Genomic DNA, 23,947 nt, shown 5'->3' on the forward strand with positions numbered 1-23,947 from the left:
ATGTCACGCTGATATGGTTTTTCTCCTGTATGAGTACGTTTATGATGAGTGAGTCCATCATTTTTTGAAAATGAGTTACCACAGATGTCACACTGATATCGTTTTACCATTGTATGAATGCGTTTGTGAGAACGTAAAGCAGTTAAGTCAGACAACGATATGGTTTTTCTCTTGTGTGAATACATATGTGAACAGTTATAGCAAACCTTTTAGAGAATAATCTACCACTAATACATTTGTGTTTAATGAGGTTACTTTCCAAAGAAAATGATTTTTAACAGATACCACAATGATACGATGATTTTTCAGTCTCTTTTTGCATCTCTTCAACAAAATAATAAATCAATCCTTTAAGTCTTTAACACAATCCATTATTTCAATAGTTCTCTTCTCCCAGAACAATATACATTTATTTTCTTGTTTCACCTTTTATCTTTCATTTCTTTCAGCTGTTTTCCCATCAACTCTGTTTTCACCAATATCTGAAGATGCCACAAACATATTTGAAACTTCAGCCATCTTGTACATATTACAGACTGTACAAGAGAGAAGTGCTGCCATTAATCTCCATTCTGAAGAAATATTTCACTGTAGTTTACCATTGAGTTATATATTTGTTGCATGTAACGTTTTTCTTTAGTCTTTAAGAGATAATTAATGTTGATGATGAATCTGACGTAAGCAATTCTTTCATGTCACAGTTGTCTGATATTCTGAAATAATAGAGAAACAACAGTATAAGATTTACATCAGACAACATAGGGCAAAGTCTATATCATCTTACAATAATGGATGTTATGTCTGTGTTTCTGTCTGTTAACCTTTTCTTGGTCAAACGGGGTTGGACCAATGGTCATTTTTTTTCGGGGGGGGGGGGGTTACAAAGGAGGTAAGCAGGGAGGATTTTGGCGAACAAAAAAGTGAAAAAGTACAATCATTTAGTGGATATTGAGTTTCATATTAATAAATCACCTTTGATTTTCCTTTTGTGAAAATTCTGGTGATGCGGATGAACTCTGGATATCCACCTCCACCCCACTGTACAGTTTGTGAATTTAGAGGGTTTAGATTTGTGATACTATCCCCTTATTTCCCATCGTAGATGGGCAGATTCCTAAAGATTCTGCTTGCACATCCACAGCAAACATGACACAGAGCCAGACTTTAGATCGTGCAGATGTAATTTAACCCACTCCGATGTTTCTAAAAGGCCAGCTATAAATCGCTATGAGTAGAGCAACAGACTCCAGTAATTTGAAAATTAGTGTCGACCAAACAGAAAATATCATCTATAAAGAAATTTTGTAATGATATTGATATTATCGAAAGAAATATGGTTCATAATTTGAATAAGGAAATTTGTAAACTCTTAATGTATTAAAGTATGAACAAGTGTAAAATAGTGTAAACAACTAAAATAAAAATACATCCAAATTATACTTTTTCTTAATACTTTTTATGTAGTGGTTGAATGAAGTGCAGTCTTTCCTTTGGAGTGGTCCACCAAAACCATCCATGATAGAAAGGCTGGGAGCCTACTTCAGTTCGGAAGTGAATTGTCATCACACGTCAGTCACAAACACTATCTCACACGGGAGAAAGTTCATATAGATGTGATATCCCTGGTAAATCATTCTCCACAACTCGTGCTCTAAGTAGACACAAACATATTCACATTATTTACATTTTCGACGCATATTTGTCCTCATCTTGTTTGTTGTTAACACACTGGTTCGGCTGATTATCAATAATAGTAACATCGAAAAATATGTTAGCAATGAGAACCCAGGTTCGAAATTTCCCTAAGACACCTGATGAAGGCTGGAGGGTATATCAGCCGAAACATTGCGTTAACAACAAACAAACAAGATCAGGCCAAATATCCGTCAAATGTAAGTATTGTAAATAATGTACATAATTGCTCATCTCCTAAATATAGATCTGTACAAACATATTCATACACAAAAGAAGCCATACCAATATGATATCTTTGGCCAAATCATTCTCTAATTTAAATACCTTCGCTATCTCTCCACACACTTCGTAACCACTAACTTCTATAATCTCTGCATTTTCACTTATTCATTTCAAACTTATTTGAATCTTCAATCTAATGTAATCCAAAATTATGGGTAAAGAAAGAAATAACAAAAAATGGGTGGTGGGTGTGAAATTTCCAAGGGTTCCACCCTGTTTTCCGAAACCAAAAAGACATTTGTAGCATAATTAGGAGGTCACCAGAGTTCAATCAATGAAAAATAAAAAAATAAAATGATTCCAGGATATGGGAGTGCGGCTTGCCATCCACCCCATTTTTCCGAACAAAAATAAGGAATTTGTATTGTATTAGGTGGCTAGGGTACTTCATTCCACGCAAAAAAAATCCGAGTTTTTTTTTTTCTTCTCGGTGAAATTGTGTGGGTGAAAGGCTCGAATAATACCGTAATTTTATGGCTGATCAAACGGAAAAAAACATTAACGTAGGAAAGACGATTGTATGAATATAATGCCATATTTCCGATAAATCAACTTTTGCAAATAGCGACGAATGACTGAGGTTGTATTCAATACTTGCTGGGCTTAAAGCAAAAAATATTGGTCTCTAATACTTTTTCTCACTCTATATTTCTTGCATAATAACTTCAAATGTTTCACTCATTGAAGATCTTAACTTTAACATAGTATTATCCATACAGATGAATTATTTAATATTTAAGTAATTATATACCCCTACTCCAATGAATTTACATCGTAATCCATTCATCTTCCAACTACAGTGAAGTCTATATATTTAATTCTAGTTATATTAGACAATGGATCTATCAAGTTATTACTTTCACACTGCTGTGCAAAGGATTTACATGAATCACTAATTTCTGTTTCCCATTTCTTCCGTAAATAATCTCTTCGTGGAACTAAAGTTTCACAAGTGAAATGTAACTAACACAGGCTGTGTTTTCAGTTCTTTTTTTCCTTTTTAATAAAGTTTTCAGATATAACCCAATAAGTTTACCATGAATTCCATGAAATATCCACGGGTCCCGCTAGTAAAGATGAAAGTTGTAGTTGAGTAAAAGTTAGCTGACATGGAGGATTGGAAGTCAAGTGAATATTGAAAATAGTTATCTGTATTAGGATGGTTTGCGCTGGATATCAAAATGCTAACACCATAACTGCGGCTTAATGCTTTATGAAAAGTTTAAAGGCTGTAAAACCTATTCATGGACATCACGTAAACCATCTTAACCACTATGATGGTCTTCAGGGGTGTCTCCAGGCCGAGGTGATGACCAAGATAAAGCACGTGCTCGAAGATCTACCCAGGTACACATTGGAACGCATCGGTTATGTTCCGGAGCCGTCTTCATGTCATGGTGATAGCTGAGGGTAGCTACTTTGAATAATCTGTATTTTTCCAGCTACTTGACATAACCTAGTTGATATTTTTATTCGTTTTCAATTTTCATAAAGTTTATTTTGGGGGGATTGTATATTGTGTTTCCTTTTATGTAATTTGTCAAATTTAGCTCGAACATGCTGCATGATCAAAAACTGGTTGTTTTCGGTGGTGGCACGTAATTTTATGGCAAATCCAACAGAAAGATACATTATATTAACGTAGGAAAGACGACTGTATGAATATAAGCAAATATTTCCTATAAATCGACTTTTACTGGGCTAAAAGCAAAAAAAAGAATATATTGGTCTCATATTTTTCTTTCATAATAATCTTCAAATGCTTCATTTATTAAAGATGTTAACATTAGCATAGTACTTTCATACAGATAAATCATTTAAGCAATTATATTTCCCCACGCCAATGAATATACAATTTTCCATCACAACTTACATCGTAATCCGTTCTTTCTACTACAGTGAAGTCTAGATATTTAATTCTTGTTATATTAGACTACGAATCTATCAAATTGTTACTTTCACACCGCTGAGTAAAGGACTTACTTGTATTTCTCCATAAACTTCTAATTTCTGTTTCCCATCTCTTCTTATCTTCGTCTTCAGGAAATGATTTCTTTACAGAACTTAAATTTCACAAGGGAAATGTAAAAACTGACACGGAAAACTGAAACGAAACACACGAAGAAACCGGAAAGTTTCACCGGTGTGAAAAGACTTGAAATTACCCACCAATGTCAAGTTATCTCTCCTTAATCTGAACGCGATTTCAATTAGTCCTCTTTCATCTCCACCCTGTCTCTTTTGCCACTCACGACAGGTTTATATCATTCAATTCATGTAATATTCACGATTCGAAGCTAATTTTAAAATGTGAAGGAAAAAATTGTATTTCTCAGTACAATACTTCACTCTCAGAAAAATCACACTCACCCCTGCCATCCAAGCAGAAAATAATGTTCATCGCAAGATAAATGGACAGTGTCTTGAGAGCTCCTTCTTTGCTTTTTGAATTCGGCACTAAGTAATGAAAGTGGAATGGCTTCGTTTCAATCACTTCGTTATAACTAGAGAATATTTTACAACTTTACATTTATGCATTTGTTTTGCAAGATTCTTCATGTGAAAACGTGTGTTGCAACAAGTATTGATATTGAGGAATAGTCAGAGACGAATAAACCAAAAATACAAAAAAAAAATCTAAAGTTAAAAACGAACGAATAGTAGGTTAATGTTTACATTACCCGGAAACGAGATAAAATAAAATAGTGCCACGGGTGTAAAAAAATGTGTAGGAAACGAATATGAAACCAAAACTGAGGAGAAAGCAACTAGGTGATGGGGGAAAAATCCGAGTTTTTCCCTCATAACTCTTAGGAAAATGGTTTCTCTTTAAATGAAATTTAATATAAATACCTTTCAAATTGCATAGATTACGATTATAAAGAAATTTGTGGGTAAAATCTTTTCCGAAAGAGTGGGGAGAGGACTTCAGAAAATTCACAAAATCCTTGTAACTTTAAGGAAAATAGGGCGGAAGTAAAGAGTATGGACTGCACCTCCTTCCGTTTTTGGGGGTTTTTTTTCTCTACAGAAATACAGAAACTCACTAATTTGAGTGCGAAGATTCCAAATCTGCAAAAAAAATCTGCATTTCAAAATTTAAATTGCCCCCACCGCCTAATTTCTTCATTATTCAATTTTTTTAGAATTTTTTTTTTGGTGAAATACGTAGAAAAATATGGAGATTAGATAATAGGATTAAAGTGTTTTCTCTGACAAGCTAGAAACAACAGCCAAATCAAACATCAACTTTCTAAATATGAATTACCAAAACATGCTGGAGCACCACCTTTAGTTGAACAAATCGTCCCCAGGACTTATTCTTTGTAAGCCTAGTACTTATTCTATCTGTTCCTTTTTGCCAAACTGCTTAGTTATGGGGACGTAAACACACCAGCATCGGTTGCCAAGCAATGGTGGGGGGACAAACACAGACACAGACACACACACATATATATATATATATATATATATATACGACAGGTTTCTTTCAGTTTCCGTCTACCAAATCCATTCACAAGGCTTTGGTTGGCCCCAGGCTATAGTAGAAGACACTTGCCCCAGGTGCAACGCAGTGGGACTGAACCCAGAAGCATGTGGTTGGTAAGCAAGCTACTTACCACACAGCCACTCCTGAGCCTATATGGTATGAATTTTTTCAGGGAAATGTGTACCCAAAAACTGGTGACAGACAAGAAGAAATTGGGAGGTCTGAAGTGGACAAAATCCTTCTTTTTAAGAGGAAAAATGAAGTGGTGAAGAAGTTTTGGATACTTGGAATATATGATAACACTATAAAAAGAGGGTCCCTGAAAGTCTTTCCTGACTGAAAAGCAGAGAAATTAGAAGCAGCCATTATTGAAAAGGCTGAAGCATGTTCCAGCATTTTTGATGGATATGTGGCCCAGCTATAACAATCTATCCAGACTGGGATAGACCCATGGAACAGTGAACCACTCATCTCATTTGGTAGATCCTGTGCCTAGTGGGTGTATGATTCTCTCTTTGGTCATGCACATGTCCGAATGTTTAAGAATTTTTCATTTTGAGTTTGAAGAATTTGAAAAATAATTTGGAAATTTTGAAGAGAAACGAATGGTAGATTTGGATGGACTATATTTTAAAGCCATGAATGAATTAAAAAAAAGAAACTAGAAAAACAGTAGAAACTTTTGGAATTAGGGGTGGGGGCTAGGGTGGTGTAAGGGGAAGGAGGGAATTTTAAAACATTTTCTTTCTTTTACATAATCATATTAATTCCATTATGCAGAAGACAGAATCAAAAAAATTTTGCTAAAATTCGTAAAAATAAAACCGGATATGAGGGGTTTTAGCAAATGCTTACATCATAATTCCGCTGATCTCAAGAACATTTGAATGCAGTCTGTACAGACCGGAGATATAAGCTGTAAGGCATTTTTTTTCTAATGCTCTAAAGATTCAGCCAACTTACCTTTTATGATTTCACACAGACATACATTATATACAGTAATCCCTTGACTATCGTGGGAGTTCTGTACTGTATTTAAAAAAAACATTTCTTGTATAATTTGTATATAATTATTTTATTATAAATGCAAAACAACACCAGAGGAATCAATGTAAGCTTAAATAATAAACCGCAATAGGTGAATCGCGATATGGCAACAATAGATAGATAGATGGACAGATAGATAAGTAAAAAGGAGAGAGAGAGATGCAAAGGAAAGTAAAAAAATGGTCCGTACTTTCGCCAAATTTTTCTTCAAAGGGAGGTACTCTTATAATTATATAATTGGGGTTGTACCTTTATCACTCTAGTTTTCTTGTGTTACAGAGTAAAAATAGTTGCTCTGATGGTAGTATGCACCAAGGAAGTAAAGGGGTCAACAGTTCAATTTCTCTGGTCTGAAGGTGTCAGGGGATGAAATTCATTGGTGGATCAAAAGGTTGAACGATTGCCAGACAAGTGTGAAGCACAAAGAGAAAGCATGATGCCTATCAACTTCCACCAATATCATTAACATTTTTAATATACAAAGTTATCCTGTTGTTTATCTCTCGTTCACTGCATGATAACCTTTAATGTTTGGTATTTATCTATATATATAAAAATGAGAATGTGTGTCTGTCTGTCTGTGTGAATCCCTAAAACTCGAGAACTACGCAACCAATTTCATTCAAACTTTACAGATGCCTTACTTAAGGTTCCAGTTGTGTTTTAGTCAAAAAAATTTTTAACTTCTTGCAGAGTTCGAGCCCATGGCAACATAATATCTCCTCCACTATTTAAGTATTACGTGTCAAAAGTGAAACAAAAACACTCATGTCAAATACTTTCACTTTAAAAATGAAACTATTCTACTAACTGAAACAATCACATTTCGATACTGTAATGACAGATACTTTCAGAGAGAGAGAAAGAGATGTATATGTATACATATACAAGTATATGTACACGTATATGCATAGATATATATATATATAGATATAGATCTATATGCATACATGTATATGTATACACATGTGTAGATGTGTATATATATATATATATATATATATATATATGTACATGTAATATGTACACATATATACATATATATACATGCATACAGATATCTATACATATATACACCCATCACACACAAACACACACATTAGTCATTTGTTTTCTTATCCAAAACTACGTCAAAAGTACTGAACGGATCTTTATGAAATTTGGAAATTATATTCTATGTATAACGGCCATAACTCCCATGAAAATTCATATATTTTTGATGTTGATGAAATTTTAACCCGAACATAACAGATGAGCATTATTTGTAATTCAACGGTACAACAGTGTAAGACTACCCTTTCAGATATACTTACATTATGATTTCTGCAATGTGGTGCATAAATTGTCAAGTAAATGAGACGCATCTTTGCCTCCACTGATTCACTTGCAAAGTGTTGAGTAAAATTATTTCGTTGCAGACCTCCTTTGGGTCTTTTTATTATCACTACGACACACATAGTCCCCAGTTGGTAACATTGATTTCAAGGCCCTCCTAGATGAGAGACTGGCATTCCACTTAATGTCTATGTTCCATGCTGGCATGGATTGGAGAGTTATTAATGTAGAAATATGATATCGTAGCTACTAACAGTTGAGGGTTGCGTAGTCTAGACGGCGGTTTTAGATTTCATTATTCTCTTTAACCCGGCCAAAGCCGGGTATTTCTGCTAGTATAAAATAAAACCGAAATCTATAATTTATTGATTGGATCAACACATGATTTGATTAGATGTTCTCCATTTAAAAATGACAGAAAAATAATGTATGAATAAACCAGCTTTATTTAGATTTCATGCTTCTCTTGAGAAAGGAATGATGTAAAAACTACAGATTATAGGCCACACAGTCAAGAAGACAGAGGGACAGACTGATAGATAGAAAGACAGACAGTTAGGACTGTGAGACAAGGAGACAGACAGATAAACAAACTGAGAGAGGAGTGGTAAAGCTGTGAGAGCAGAACCAGTTTCTCACTTTAGAGGAGCTGCATGACTAGTCAGAACTGAGATTAGAAGGGAAGGATGATGAGGAATCTCATGGAACTCATAGAAAGAGATGAAAATAGTGGTGATGATGTGTTAGAATTTGTCTTCAAAGTACAGGAACGAATAGGGTAGAGGGAAGTGAAATGGGAATGAGGGTGGAGGTTGCAAGAGTGTAGGAGGGGTGAGGGATGCTGAAAGGGTGATGAGATGGAAAGTAGGCAACCTGCAATGATGCAAGACACATAGGGAGGGAGAGAGGGAGTAGGAGGTGACTGAGAATTCAACGCAGCAGAATGATAATACAGTAGACAGGAGAAGGACAACGCAAGTGACATAATGTTGGATAATTTGCAGGAACAGGTGCAGAAGAGTGGGGCAGGAATGATGGAATAAATACAAGCATAGTGAATGAATGGTTTTTATTAGAAATATTACAGCAGTAAGTGACACACTTATGTCGACACAGTAGTAGTTATATGTAAAATAGCATTATATTTTCTTTCCTTTGGGAATACATTGATGATTATTTAATTTCTCATACAATATACTTTGACAAACACTGTGTATCTTGGTTTTGCAACACAGGTATGGCACACCTTGCCTATGTAATGTAAAAGGTGATTAAATGGATGGCATTAAGAAAAGCCTTTAGCTTTAAAATACTACTTCAAAGCGAAAAACAAAATGAGATGAATAATTAGGTGAAGTCGAGGGTATATATTACACAAGTGAAAAAAAATGGTCATGAGAAGTTTACCATTGTGTGAGGAACGATAATAGAGTAACACTTCCAAGTGAATAGCTAAATGGGACCCTACCTCACTTTCATTACAGAGAATAATTTAAAATAAAGAATGATTTACGACAGATATGACATTGGTAAGGACTCTTTTTGTATGAATATCTTTGTCTACTTCAAGCATGAGTTGTGGAGAATGATTTACCATGGATATCACAGATACATGGCCTTTCTCCTGTGTGAATACATTTACGATTAGTGAAGTCGTTAATTTGAGAGAATGATTTACTGCAGATATCACGGTCATATGGCTTCTCTGCATGAATGCGTTTAGATTTAGTTAAATGAGTTCTTTCATTAAAATATGTACCACAGTGATATGGTTAATCACCCGTATGAGTACATTTGTGATTATTTAAGTGACTATTTGTAGGGAATGATTTACCACAGATATCACAGTGATATGGTTTTTCTCCTGTGTGCATACGTTTATGACCAGTGAGACAATAATTACTAGAGAATGATTTACCACAGATAACACAGTGATATGGTTTTTCTCCTGTATGAGTACGTTTGTGCTTAGTCAAGTGACCAGATTCAGAGAATGATTTACCACAGATATCACAGTGATATGGTTTTTCTCCTGTATGAGTACGGTTGTGCTTAGTCAAGTAACCACATTGGGAAAATGATTTATCACAGATACCACAGTGATATGGTTTTTCTACTGTATGAGTACGTTTGTGCTTAGTCAAGTGAGCAGATTCAAAGAATGATTTACCACAGATATCACAGTGATATGGTTTTTCTCCTGCATGAGTACGCATGTGTTTATTTAAATGGCCAGTGTGAGAAAATGATTTACCACAGATATCACAGTGATATGGTTTTTCTCCAGTATGAGTACGCTTGTGTTCAATAAAATAACGAGAATCAGAGAATGATTTACTACAGATATCGCAGTGATAGGGTTTTTCTCCTGTGTGAGTACGTTTATGACAAGTGAGAACATAATTTCTAGAAAATGATTTACCACAGATATTACAGTGATACAGTTTTTCTCCTGTGTGAGTAAATTTGTGCATAGTTAAGTAACCAGAGTGAGAAAATGATTTATCACAGATATCACAGTGATATGGTTTTTCTCCCGTATGAGTATGTGTGTGCTTAGTTAAGGCACTAGAATGCGAAAATGATTTACCACAGATGTCACAGTGATATGGCTTCTCACCAGTATGAATACGTTTATGCATAGTGAGACCATCAGTTGTAGAGAATGAATTACCACAGATACTGCACTGATGTGGTTTTTCTCCTGTATGAGTACGCATGTGTTTATTTAAATGGCCAGTTTGAGAAAATGATTTACCACAGATATCACAGTGATATGGCTTCTCACCAGTATGAATACGTTTATGTATAGTGAGACCATCAGTTGAAGAGAATGAATTACCACAGATACTGCACTGATGTGGTTTTTCTCCTGTATGAGTACGCATGTGTTTATTTAAATGGCCAGTTTGAGAAAATGATTTACCACAGATATCGCAGTGATATGGTTTTTCTCCAGTATGAGTACGCTTGTGTTCAATCAAATAACCAGAATCAGAGAATGAATTACCACAGATACTGCACTGATATGGTTTTTCTCCTGTATGAGTACGTTTATGTTTAGTTAAAAGATATGGTATAGAGAATGATTTACCACAGATATCACAATGATATGGCTTCTCTCCTGTATGGATACGTTTATGTCTAGTCAAATAAGTACTTAAAGAGAATGATTTATCACAGACATCACAGTGATATGGTTTTTCTTCTGTATGGGTACGTACGTGCTTAGTTAAGTGACCAGATTCAGAGAATGATTTACCACAGATGTCACAGGGATATGGTTTCTCACTTCTCTCAATACATTCGTGTTTAATGAGGTTACTCTCCAGAGAAAATGATTGTTGACAGATACCACAATGGTATGAGGATTTTTCAGTCTCTTTTTCCATTTCTTCAACAAAATAATAAATCAGTCCTTGAAGTCTGTAACATTATCCATTGTTTCAATAGTTTTCTTCTTCCAGAACAATATACATTTATTTTCTTGTTTCAGTTTTTATTGATGATTTCTTTCAAATGTTTTACAAATGTTTTCCCATCAACTCTGGATTTTCATCAATATCTGAAGATGCCCCAAACATATTTGAAACTTCATCCAAATTTCATTACAAGAATGTAAATTCATTTTGTACATGTTACAGACTGTACAGTAGAGAAATGCTGCCATTAATCTCCATTCAGAAGAAATATTTCACTGTAGTTTACCACAGAGTTATATATTTGTTGCATGTAACGTTTTTCTTTAGTCTTTAAGAGATAATTAATGTTGATGATGAATCTGATGTAAGCAATTCTTTGACTGATATTCTGAAATAATAGAGAAACAACAGTATAAGATATAGAGAATGTTTTAATAGCAGAGATGCAACAGTGGAAGTGTTACTATGTTTCTACAAAGATAAATTGTATTGGGTTGGCAAGAAATTAATTTCAATTTGTACAAATAGATAATGTTGCTATTTTTTTCAATAACTTTTGTCAATGTTATGAATTTTTCCTGTTCACTTTTGATAGCCATTATGTTTAGCTTATATTAGACGCAAATTGGCCAAAATTTTGTTTACAGCTGTTAGTTCAGTGTCAATTTTAACACAGTGCAAAAATGAACATTTTCGCCATATTTTGCATTTTTTATTTCCGTAAAGGTATGAAAGCTGCTGAGGCTCACAAAGACAGGTGTGGAGTTTATGGTGTTGATTGCTTAACAGAACGCACATATCAGAAATGGTTTAAAAAATTCAATTCTGAAGATTTTTCTCTCAAAGATGACCAACATTCTGGTCAACTCACTGAAGTTGATAATGACCGAATCAAAGCCACAATTGAATCTGATTGTCATATAAATGTGTGAGAGATTGCTGAGAGGTTAAATGTATCACACACAACAATTGAAAATCATTCAAAATGTCTTGGACTGATTAACAAGCTCAATATTTGGGTTCCACATAAATTGAAAGAGATTCGTGTAACACAATGATTCAATAGTTATGATATATATCTCAAAAGCAATGAAATCAACTTGTTTCTGAAATGAATCATCTGGTGATGAGAAATAGGTTGTCTACAATAACATCAATCGAAAACGATTATGGTACAAGTGTAATGAACTAGCACAAACCACATCGAAAGCTGAACTGCATCAAAGAAAGGTCATGCTGTCAATTTGGTGGGATTACAAAGGCGTTGTGCATTTTGAGCTGCTTCCAAGGAACCAAATGATCAATTCAGATGTTTAATGTCAACAACTAATGAAAGTGGAGGAAGCAATCATAGAAAAACAGCCAGAATTGGCAGATAATAAAGGAATCATACTTTACCATGACAACACTAGACCACACATGTCTTTGCTAACTCAGGAAAAATTATTGGAACTTGGTTGGGAAGTGATGTCACATCCACCACATAGCCCTGACCTTGCACCGTCTGATTACCATTTATTTCCAAGTTTGCAAAATTCTTTCAATGGTAAAACTTTCAATAATGATTATGACCCGATATCGCACTTGCTTTTGTTTTTGGTTAATAAGGACCAGAAGTTCTATGAGTATGGATTCATGAGGTTGCGATTAACCCTTTAGTGTTTACATTATTCTGCCCTAAATAATGCTTTTTTATCCACATTGTTTTGAACTAATCAAGCATTATCTCGTAGCTATGAGATTTTGATGAGGTAGCTGTTAATTTTTAAAATGTTATTGTAGGGTTGGTGTGAAAGACAAGATCTGGTCAGTTTGAACATAGAATGGGCAGAATACTTTTGGCCGGCTTAAATGCTAAAGGGTTAATTAAAGATGGCAAAAGGTCGTTGAACAAAATGGAAAATATGTAACTGATGCAAGTTCATTCTTTGTATGAAAAATAATGATTTTTTTTTTTCAATACTAAAACACCGAAATTACTTTCTTGCCAAACCAACAGAAGTAAACATTTACCTGAACAACTAGAACTCATTTTCTGGAAACTTAGATTGTTGAAAAAAAAAAATCGATAATAGAGGCCCTGAAAAGGATACTTATATCTACTACTCTTTTACTTGTTTCAGTCATTTGACTGCGGCCATGCTGGAGCACTGCCTTTAGTCGAACAAATCGACCCAGGGACTTATTCTTTGTAAGCCTAGTACTTATTCTATCGGTCTCTTTTGCCGAACCGCTAAGTGACGGGGACATAAACACACCAGCATCGGTTGTCAAGCAATGCTAGGGGGGACAAACACAGACACACACATATATATACACATATATATATTACAATTAAAAGGGTAAAGGTTTATCAATTTATTAATAAATTAACAATTAGTAATTTTTACCAAGCCCTTCGGTATGTAAACACCATTATCGGTGGAGAACTTATTTAAAGTTCTTATACATTTATAAATATAATTAAGGGATCAGCAAACAGTTGCTTCACCACATACCGAAGTTCAGAAATAGCAGCTGCACAATTGCTAGCACCGTCGAATATACAACTAGAATATCATACCGAAGAGGAAATGGAGTGTTATCGCTCCTAAACCAGAAACGCGTCTATGATTAACTTCGACTGGTTAGTTTTCATTGTCTTTTCTTCTTGTTTTGCCTTTGTGAGTTACAAGTAATACTATCTGTTGGAGTCTCAGCTTTTTAGCTGCTATTTCTGAACTTCGGTATGTGGTGAAGCAAATGTTTTGCTGATCCCTTAATTATATTTTTATATACATATATATATATACACATATATACGACGGGCTTCTTTTCAGTTTCCGTCTACCAAATCCACTCACAAGGCTTTGGTCGGCCCGAGGCTATAGTAGAAGACACTTGCCCAAGATGCCACGCAGTGGGACTGAACCCGGAACCATGTGGTTGGTAAGCAAGCTACTTACCACACAGCCACTCCTGCACCTACATTTACAGTTGTCAGTTTTTAGCGAAGTGATCAATATTTGATTCTCATGATCAGCGGACCAAATTCTGCATCTTACAACTCAGTTTTGAACTGCTAAACCTTAAAGACTTCATTCATACTTTTATATACATACATACATACTTTTTGGGGCTTATATTTACTACATTTATATATTAGCTTTGATAAAGTTAACCTTTAAAATGCCACTACGAACGAATTTAATAAGCGTGTCCCAATCCTGCTTTTTCTCTTTGCTGGATGCTGTTGAGCTGGAAATCTGGAAAATTTATTCATCTATGCACCCAACGGCAAAACCAAAATCACTGTGTATCACGAAGCACTGCAAGACTGAAATTTTGGAATAAAGACAGATCTCCCTCTGACAACTTCCGAAAACCTTTCCCGACAACCTCCAAGAATCTCTCTCAACAACCTCCGACAACCTCCGGAAACCTCTCCCGCCAACCTTCGACAATCTCTCCCTCCTCCAGCTAACAGCTTTTTATACTGTTTCATGACAGAAAATACACCTTTTGTGGCAGTTATAACAAAATTGCTTTTTTATATCAGAGTAATAAGAGTTTAAATAGAACATCTTTACCGCCAGGAATTACCGGGTAGACCAGCTAGTACATATATCTATATATGCAGAAATATATCTATATGCATATATATATATATATATATATATATATATATATATATATATATATATATATATATATATATGTGTGTGTGTGTATATATGCATATGCATCTATATGTATACATATATATATGCATCTATATATCTATATGTATACATATATATATGCATCTATATATCTATATGTATACATATATATATATGCTTCTATATGTATACATATATATATATGCTTCTATATGTATACATATATATATGCATCTATATGTATTTGCAGAAAAATATTTACCACATATCACAGTGATATGGTTACTCACCTGTATCAGTATGTTTGTGGTTAGTTAACAGATTCAAAGTATGATTTACCACAGATATCAGTGATATGGTTTTTCTCCTGTATGAGTACGTTTATGTCTAGTCAAGTGAGCAGATTCAGAGAATGATTTACCACAGATATCACAGTGATATGGTTTTTCTCCCGTATGAGTACGTTTGTGATTAGTTAAGTGACCACATACAGAGAATGATTTACCACAGATATCACAGTGGTATGGTTTTTCTCCTGTGTGAGTACGTTTATGACAAGTGAGAACATCATTTCTAGAGAATGATTTACCACAGATGTCACATTTACATGGTTTTTCTCCCGTATGAGTACGTTTGTGATCAGTTAAGTTACTAGATATAGAGAATGATTTACCACAGATATCACAGTGATATGGTTTTTCTCCTGTGTGAGTACGTTTATGTCTAGTGAGAACAACATTTCTAGAGAATGATTTACCACAGATGTCACATTTACATGGTTTTTCTCCCGTATGAGTACGTTTGTGATCAGTTAAGTGACCAGATACAGAGAATGATTTACCACAGATATCACACTGATATGGTTTTTCTCCTGTATGAGTACGTGTGTGCTGAGTTAATTTACTAGACTGAGAGAATGATTTACCACAGATATCACAGTGATAGGGTTTTTCTCCCGTGTGAGTTCGTTTATGAATAGTGAGTGCATCATTTCTAGAGAATGAGTTACCACAGATATCACACTGATATGGTTTTTCTCCTGTGTGAGTACGTTTATGACTAGTTAGATCATTATTTCTAGAGAATGATTTACCACAGATATCACATTTAAATGGTTTTTCTCCTGTATGAGTACGTTTGTGTTTAGCTAAGCCACTAGACTGAGAAAATGATTTACCACAGATATCACAGTGATATGGTTTTTCTCCTGTATGAGTACGTGTGTGCTTAGTTAAGTCACCAGAGTGAGAAAATGATTTACCACAGATATCACAGTGATATGGTTTTTCTCCTGTATGAGTACGTTTATGTCCAGTGAGATCATCATTTTTAGAGAATGATTTACCACAAATTTCACAGGGATATGGTTTCTCACCTCTCTTAATACATTTGTGTTTAATAAGGTTACGTTCCAGAGAAAATGATTTTTGACAGATACTACAATGGTATGAGGATTTTTCAGTCTCTTTTTGCATCTCTTCAACAAAATAATAAATCAATCCTTTAAGTCTTTAACATTATCCATTGTTTCAATAGTTTTCTCGTTTATTTTCTTGTTTCACTTTTCTTCCATTATTTGTTTCAAATGTTTTACAGCTGTTTTCCCATCAATTCTGATTTTCATCAATATCTGAAGATGTCACAAACATATTTGAAACTTCATCAAAATTTAATTGTCAGAATGCAAATTCGTCTTGTACATACTGCAGACTGTACAGTAGAGAAATATTTCACTGTAGTTTACCATGGAATTATATATTGTTGCATGTAACATTTTTCTTTAGTCTTTAAAAGATAATACTTGTTGATGATGAATGTGATGTAAGCAATTCTTTGACTGATATTCTGAAATAACAGAGAAATAATAATTTAAGATATAGAGGATGTTTTAATAGCAGAGATGCAACAGTTGAAGTGTTACGACATTTCTACAAAGATAAATTGTATTGGGCTGGCAAGAAAGTAATTTCATTTTTTGCAAGTAGATAAAAGTTATGATTTTTCTCGATGACTTTTGTCAATGTTATGATTTTTTCCTTTTGACTTTTGATAGTCAATACATTTAGCTTACTTTCAAAGCAAATTGCGTGTAAATTTGTTTACAGCTGTTAGTTCAGTGTCAATTTTAACACAGAGTGCAAAAATGAACATTTTTGCCATATTTTGCATTTTTATTTCCGTAAAGGTATGAAAGCTGCTGAGGCTCACAAAGACAGGTGTGGAGTTTATGGTGTTGATTGCTTAACAGAACGCACATATCAGAAATGGTTTAAAAAATTCAATTCTGAAGATTTTTCTCTCAAAGATGACCAACATTCTGGTCAACTCACTGAAGTTGATGATGACCGAATAAAAGCCATAATTGAATCTGATTGTCATATAAATGTGTGAGAGATTGCTGAGAGGTTAAATGTATCACACACAACAATTGAAAATCATTCAAAATGTCTTGGACTGATTAACAAGCTCAATATTTGGGTTCCACATAAATTGAAAGAGATTCATGTAACACAATGATTCAATAGTTGCGATATGCATCTCAAACACAATGAAATCAACCTATTTTTGAAACAAATCATCACTGATGATGAGAAATGGGTTGTCTACAACATCAATGAAAAACGATCATGCTCCAAGTGCAATGAACCAGCAGAAACCACATTAAAAGCTGAATTACATAGAATAAAAGGGTCATGCTATCAATTTGGTGGGATTACAAAGGCGTTGTGCATTTTGAGCTGCTTCCAAGGAACCAAATGATCAATTCAGATGTTTAATGTCAACAACTAATGAAACTGGAGGAAGCAATCATATATCCACTATATAGCCCTGACCGTGCACCATCAAATTACCATTTATTTTGAAGTTGGTAAAATACTTTGATTTCTAAAACTTTCAATATAATGATGATGACCTGAAATCACACTTGCTTCAGTTTTTTGGTGATAACAATCAAAAGTTTTATGAATGTGGAACCATGAAGTTGCCAGAAAGATGGCAAAAGGTCATCAAACAAAATGGAAAATATAGAATTGATTTAAGCACATTCTTTGTATGAAAAAAAAAAAAAAAGGACTTATTTCAACACTAAAACACTGAAATTACTTTCTTGCTAACCCAACGGAAGTAAACATTTACCTGAAGAATTAAACTTCACTTTTCAATTTGCTATTGAAATTACATCAGAAAACATAGTGCAATACCTATATCAGATATATATATATATATATCAAAATAAGCAACGAGGATATCCAAGGTAACTTAGCCAGACCATAGAGGTTAGCCTGTATGGTCTGGCTAAGTCTGCTATGTTCTTTGCAGCCTTGTAGATATTGCATCTCTTCCAAAAGTCACAAAGTGTGATGGACTCATCAAGATCAATTGCAGCTATTGCTTGCCACAGCATATGCTTCATATAGTAACACTTGAAGATAGCAATTATTCCCTGATCCACTGGCTGCAGAAGAGATGTGGTGTTTGGAGGCAAGAATATGATGGTAACGTTGGGGTAAAAATCTACGATGTTTTGCAGGTGGCCAAGAGCATTATCTTAGATAAGTAAAACATTAAAAGGAATCCCATTCTCCTTACAGTACTTCTCTGCTGCTGGGATAAAATGACTGAAGAACCAATCTTCAAAAACAACAATAGTAAACCATGCTCTTGAATTAGCCATCCGTATAACAGGGAGAGATGCCTTGGGTATGTTCTTCAGGGTATGAGGGTTGTGTGCATGATATACACACAATGGTTTTAACTTAATTACCTCCCAACATAATGGTCACACGTTCATTTGAGACCTTGTAGTTTGGAATAGTTTTCTCCTCCTTCGAAATGAATAAATGGTCTGGCAATTTTTTCCAATATAATCCAGTTTCGTCAACATTAAAAATCTGTTCGGGCAGAAACCCGTTTTCTTCGATGATTTCCTTTAATGCATGAGGAAATTCCACTGCTGCTTGTTCATCAGCTGATGCACTTTCACCTTGCTTCTTAATAGAATGATAACTTCTTCACTCCTTAAATCTCATGAACCATTCCTGACTTGCCTTGAACTCTACGGCTTTCTCAGCTGGATATTTTCCTTCAGGTCCTCAATCAAAGACAACACTTTCTCTCAAATGATTTCTTGACTAATAGTAGCACGCTGATGATTCAGCCTAGCAATCTACAGAGAAAGAAGACATTCCATTTCTTCAAAGATTTTGCCTCTTTTCTTATTGATGACAGTGTTCTTCATCCCTGGGGCTTCGGATCTGATATGTGCTAAAATCTTGTCCTTATTATGTACAATTGTCGATACAGTTGTCCAACTCATCTCAAAAAGATCATGCAATTACTACCACTTTTTCACCTTTTCAATGGTGTTTTAACATAGCCAGTTTATATTCCAACATTATAGCATGATGCTTAGCACTTTTACTATGAATTTTCATAGGCTACGTTTGCAGTTTTTTTTGTTTTTTTTTTCTATAATAAAGTTTTCAGATATAACCCAATAAGTTTACCATTAATTCCATGAAATATCCACGGGTCCCGCTACTAAAGATGAAATTTGTAGTTGAGTAAAAGTTAGCTGACATGGAGGATTGGAAGTCAAGTGAATATTGAAAATAGTTATCTGTATTAGGATGGTTTGCAATGGATAACAAAATGGCAACATATGACTGCTGCTAAACGCTCTATGAAGAGAGTTAAGGCTGTAAAACCTATTCATGGACATCACGGAAACTATCTTAACCACTATGATGGCCTTCAGGGGTGTCTCCAGGCCAAGGTGATGATCAAGACACGTGCTGGAAGATCTACCCAGGGACACGGTGGAACGCATCGGTTATGTTCCGGAGCCGTCTTCATGTCATGGTGATACCTGAGAGTGGCCACTTTATTTTTTAATTTTTATAAAATACTTTCATTTTGGAGTGTATATTGTGTTTCCTTGTATATAAATTGTCAACATTAGCTCAAACACGCTGTATGATTGTTATGAATTATAATATCCTATCATTTCTACAATATCAAAAATAGACGGCATAACTACAGAGTTGTACCCACCCCCGACTTTGGAAGGTCATAACTTTCAGAAAAATGAACTCGGTGGTGTTTCGGAGCAAGTCGTCCATAATTGTTTCATTTTTCTCTATTAAGTGCGTATGTGCATCCGTAGATATTTCTACTTTACTAGAAACGTTTACTTTGGGATTTACTTCTATTGAGAAAAAAAATCGTGTGCATGTTATTTTTAACGTAAGTTTTCTTATGACGGCTTCTCTTTTCTGCTTATTACTTCATTAGAAATCTACGGCGAGCTGGCAGAAACGTTAGCACGCCGGGCGAAATGATTAGCGGTATTTCGTCTGCCGTTACGTTCTGAGTTCAAATTCCGCCGAGGTCGACTTTACCGGGGATAAAAAAAATAAATAAAAATATTCAAGGGAAGTAACTGAACGTCTTACCAGTATTCTCCGTACATCTCTGTTTATAAATAAATCACACGCGTGATTTGATTGACGTTAGGGTGTGATTTATTTATAAACAGCTAGAAGAAAACGGATAATACTGGTAAGTCGTTCAGTTATTTCCCTTGAATATTAAAAAAAAATTTTTTTATCCCCCTAAACTTGAAGATTACCGACTTTATCTTTCATCCTTTCGGGGTCGATTAACTAAGTACCAGTTACGCACTGAGGTCGATATAATCAACTTAATCCGTTTGTCTGTCCTTGTTTGTCCCCTCTGTGTGTAGCCCCTTGTGGGTAGTAAAGAAATAAGAAATCTACGGATGCACATACGCACATAATAGAGAAAAATGAAACAATTATGGACGACTTGCCCCGCAACACCACCGAGTGGGAAACACTTCTCAAAAATAACCTGCAGTTGTTTCCTTCAAAATTCCTTCATGCTCGAAATGAACATACATCAAGGTATATTTGTAGAAAATTTCACGAAAAAATATTCATTTTCCTGGAAGTTAAGAGGAATTTAAGTGGACTCTGTTGGAATTTCCGAAAATTGTCCCCCACCCCCCAATCCAAAACACTTTCCCCGAAAATTTTTGGGTGGACATTGGAATTAGACACTGAGGGAAAATGGCTGTAACTTTTTTATTTTTTAAGTTAGGCGATTTTCGTTTTCGATAATGTGTTCTATATGTCCCGGTCATGCGATTCTCCCTAAAATATTTTTTTTAAGTGCAAAGTTCTCCCACGAATTCTCACACTTCATATCGTAATAATCGCGGTACATTGCCTCATCAATATGTGACCATTTCATGTTACCGCATGATCCACTTTTATATTTCAGCCTACGTTTTATTCGTGACCAAAATGCCTCTACGCTATTCGTACATACCCCACTAACGGGATCAACAAAATTCTGTGAATGGTTCACGGTACCATGAATGTATCCCAGTTTCTGAAGATTTTGGTAACTGGGCCACATATCAGTGAAAATCGTACTTCCTGGCTCCACATTTTCAATGATTGCAGCTTCTTGCGTTTCAGCCTTTCTATCGGTTACATGTTGCAGGTAGCCCTGGATGGGGGGGGGGGGGGGGGGGGGTATCTCAAAAAATTTTTTTTAGGGGAATCGCGTGACCGGGACATATAGAACACAATGTCAAAAATGAAAATTATCGAAAACGAAAATCGCCTAACTTAAAAAATAAAAAAGTTACTGCCATTTTGGCACTATCATGCTATTAGCTGTCAGAAGTGAAAGTGCTGCCTGCTAGTGAAGTATCTGTCTGTCTGCCTGCATGCCTGTCGATTCTTTGGCGACTGACAGCTAATACCATGACTGGCCAGAGCGAGCAAAATGTCTGTCTGTCTGTCTCTCTCTCTGCAGGCATACAGGCAGACAGACAGATACTTCACTAGCAGTGAGCACTTTCACTTCTGACAGCTAATAGCATGATAGTGCCGCCATTTTCCCTCAGCGTCTAATTCCAATGTCCACCAATTTTTGTATATTCGGAATCTACATAATAAATAAGGTAGAGATGGACTATATGTAATCTGAACCTTTCCCCCCCCCTCATTTATTAATTTTTTTTTACGGAATCCCACGTTTTAGGCTATGGAGATTCCGATTCTGAAAAAAAAATTTTTGAAAAATTTCAATTCCCCCCCGCCACCAAGCAGGCTATTTACATGCTAGAAATAACAGCCAAATCTCACAAAACTAGTGTTAGGGTTAGGGTTAGGGTTTGAGTTAGGGTTAGGGTTAGGTTTACCCTGTGGATCTATATAAAAACCGGGGGGGGATCGAAATTTTGAAATTGAGATTTTTGAAAATTTTTTTCCAGAATCGGATTCTCCATGGTCTGAAACATATAGGATTCCGTAAAAAAAAAAAAAAAATTTTTAAGTGGGGGTATACCCAGATTACATATACTCCATCTCCACCATAAATAATATATGCATAGAAAATTTAATTTAAAAATATTCATTTTTCTGAAAGTTATCACCTTCCAAAGTCGGTGGTGGGGGGTACAACCCTGTAGTTATGCCAAATAGACATTGTATTTTGTATTGAGTATGAAAATGCGGCAGTGTTAAATGACGTTGATCGATAGATGCTATCTTTACCTAATATAAAACAACGCATCTTAATAGTGGGACAGTCGTGATTAACAGATTAGACAATGAGCAGAAGTAAAGTTTGAATAAAAGCCTTCTTTGAACTAGTTTATGGCAATGATCAAAAACTGGTTGCTCACGGTGGTGCTAGTAATTTTACGACACATCAAACGGAAAGATACATTATATTAACGTAGGAAAGACGACTGAATGAATATAAGCAAATATTTCCTATAAATCAACTTTTGCAAATAATGACGGATGACTGAGGTTGTATTCAATACTTGCTGGGCTTAAAGCAAAAAATACTGGTCTCTAATACTTTTTCTCACTCTATATTCCTTTCATAATAACTTTCAAATGCTTCACTCATTAAAGATGTTAACATTAACAGTATTTTTCATACAGATAAATTATTTAAGCAATTATATTCTTTCACTGCAATGAATATACAATTTTTGGTAAATATTCAGATTAACACCCGCACGATTTTCACTAGGGTGTTAGGGTTAGGGAATTCCGTCCCTAACCCTAAAACCCTAGTGAAAATCGTGCGGGTGTTAATCTGAAAATTTTCCCAATTTTTCATCACTGTTTACATCGTAACCCGTTCATCTTTCTACAACAGTGAAGTCTAGCTATTTAATTCTTGTTATATTAGATAGAGTAAAGGACTTACTGTCATTTCTTCATAAATTTCTAATTTCTGTTTCCCATCTCTTCTAATCTTTGTCTTCTGTAAGTAACCTCTTCCCGGAACTAAAATTTCACAAGTGAAATGTAAAAACTGACACGGAAAATTGAAACGAAACACGAAGAAACCGGAAAGTGTCACTGGTGGAACAAGACTTGAAATTACTCACCTATGTCAAGTTATCTCCCGTTAATCTGAATGCAATTTCAATTACTCCGCTTTTAATTTATTCTCCTGTCTCCTTTGAAACTCATGACACGTTTTTATCATTCAATTCCTGTAATATTCACGATCCTACACCAATCTCAGAATGCGGAAGAAAAAAATGTATCTTTCGGTATAATACCTCACTTTCGCATAAATCTCACTCACCCCTGTCATCCTAGCAGAAAATAATGTTGATCCCACGATAAATGGGCAGACCCTAGAGGTCCCTTTGTTTTTTGAAGCTGCACTAAGTACCGACGCTAGAATGACTTCGTTTTAATCACTTTATTTTAACTGGAAAATATTTTACCACTTTACGCTTATGTGTTTGTTTTGCAAAATTCTTGATGTGAAAACGTGTGTTGAAACAGACAGTGTTACACTCAGGAATGGTCACAGACGTTGCACAAACTTCACTAGTTAATGTTTCATTTTTTAGGAATTGCTAAAAGTGAATAGGAATATATTTGAGACATTGGCTGGAGTTGTAGCAGCTGTAAGGAAAGAAATTATTCTCATGTTCAATTAGTCATCAGTCCTCCGCCAGACAA

At 35.0% G+C, this 23,947-nt stretch overlaps 2 protein-coding genes across 3 annotated transcripts; both read right to left on the reverse strand.

The window, feature by feature from the left end:
• Window positions 1-8,901: 8,901 nt before the first annotated feature.
• Window positions 8,902-23,256, reverse strand: LOC149130755 (uncharacterized). Of its 2 annotated transcripts, XM_089344196.1 has the most exons (3): window positions 23,175-23,256; window positions 15,203-16,757; window positions 8,902-11,659 (listed from the first exon to the last, which is right to left on the reverse strand). In XM_089344196.1, exon 3 carries the CDS (start codon window positions 11,239-11,241, stop codon window positions 9,622-9,624), a length of 1,620 nt encoding a protein of 539 aa, XP_089200322.1. In that variant the 5' UTR covers window positions 11,242-11,659; window positions 15,203-16,757; window positions 23,175-23,256; the 3' UTR covers window positions 8,902-9,621. The 2 variants fall into 2 exon arrangements, with proteins under 2 accessions (XP_089200322.1, XP_089200323.1); XM_089344197.1 differs by lacking the exon at window positions 15,203-16,757.
• LOC149130756 (uncharacterized) lies at window positions 11,233-23,256 on the reverse strand. Its single transcript, XM_089344217.1, has 3 exons — window positions 23,175-23,256; window positions 15,203-16,757; window positions 11,233-11,659 (listed from the first exon to the last, which is right to left on the reverse strand). Exon 2 carries the CDS (start codon window positions 16,385-16,387, stop codon window positions 15,260-15,262), a length of 1,128 nt encoding a protein of 375 aa, XP_089200343.1. The 5' UTR covers window positions 16,388-16,757; window positions 23,175-23,256; the 3' UTR covers window positions 11,233-11,659; window positions 15,203-15,259.
• Window positions 23,257-23,947: the final 691 nt, after the last annotated feature.

The sequence above is a fragment of the Octopus bimaculoides genome, chromosome 28, assembly GCF_046866305.1.
Source record: "Octopus bimaculoides isolate indiv1 chromosome 28, ASM4686630v1, whole genome shotgun sequence".
NCBI lineage: Eukaryota > Metazoa > Mollusca > Cephalopoda > Octopoda > Octopodidae > Octopus > Octopus bimaculoides.

Coding starts and splice junctions, on each gene's coding strand:
- LOC149130755 (XM_089344197.1), bottom strand. CDS start 11,241: ATGGAAAAAGAGACTGAAAAATCCTCATACCATTGTGGTATCTGTCAA.
- LOC149130756 (XM_089344217.1), bottom strand. CDS start 16,387: ATGCAAAAAGAGACTGAAAAATCCTCATACCATTGTAGTATCTGTCAA.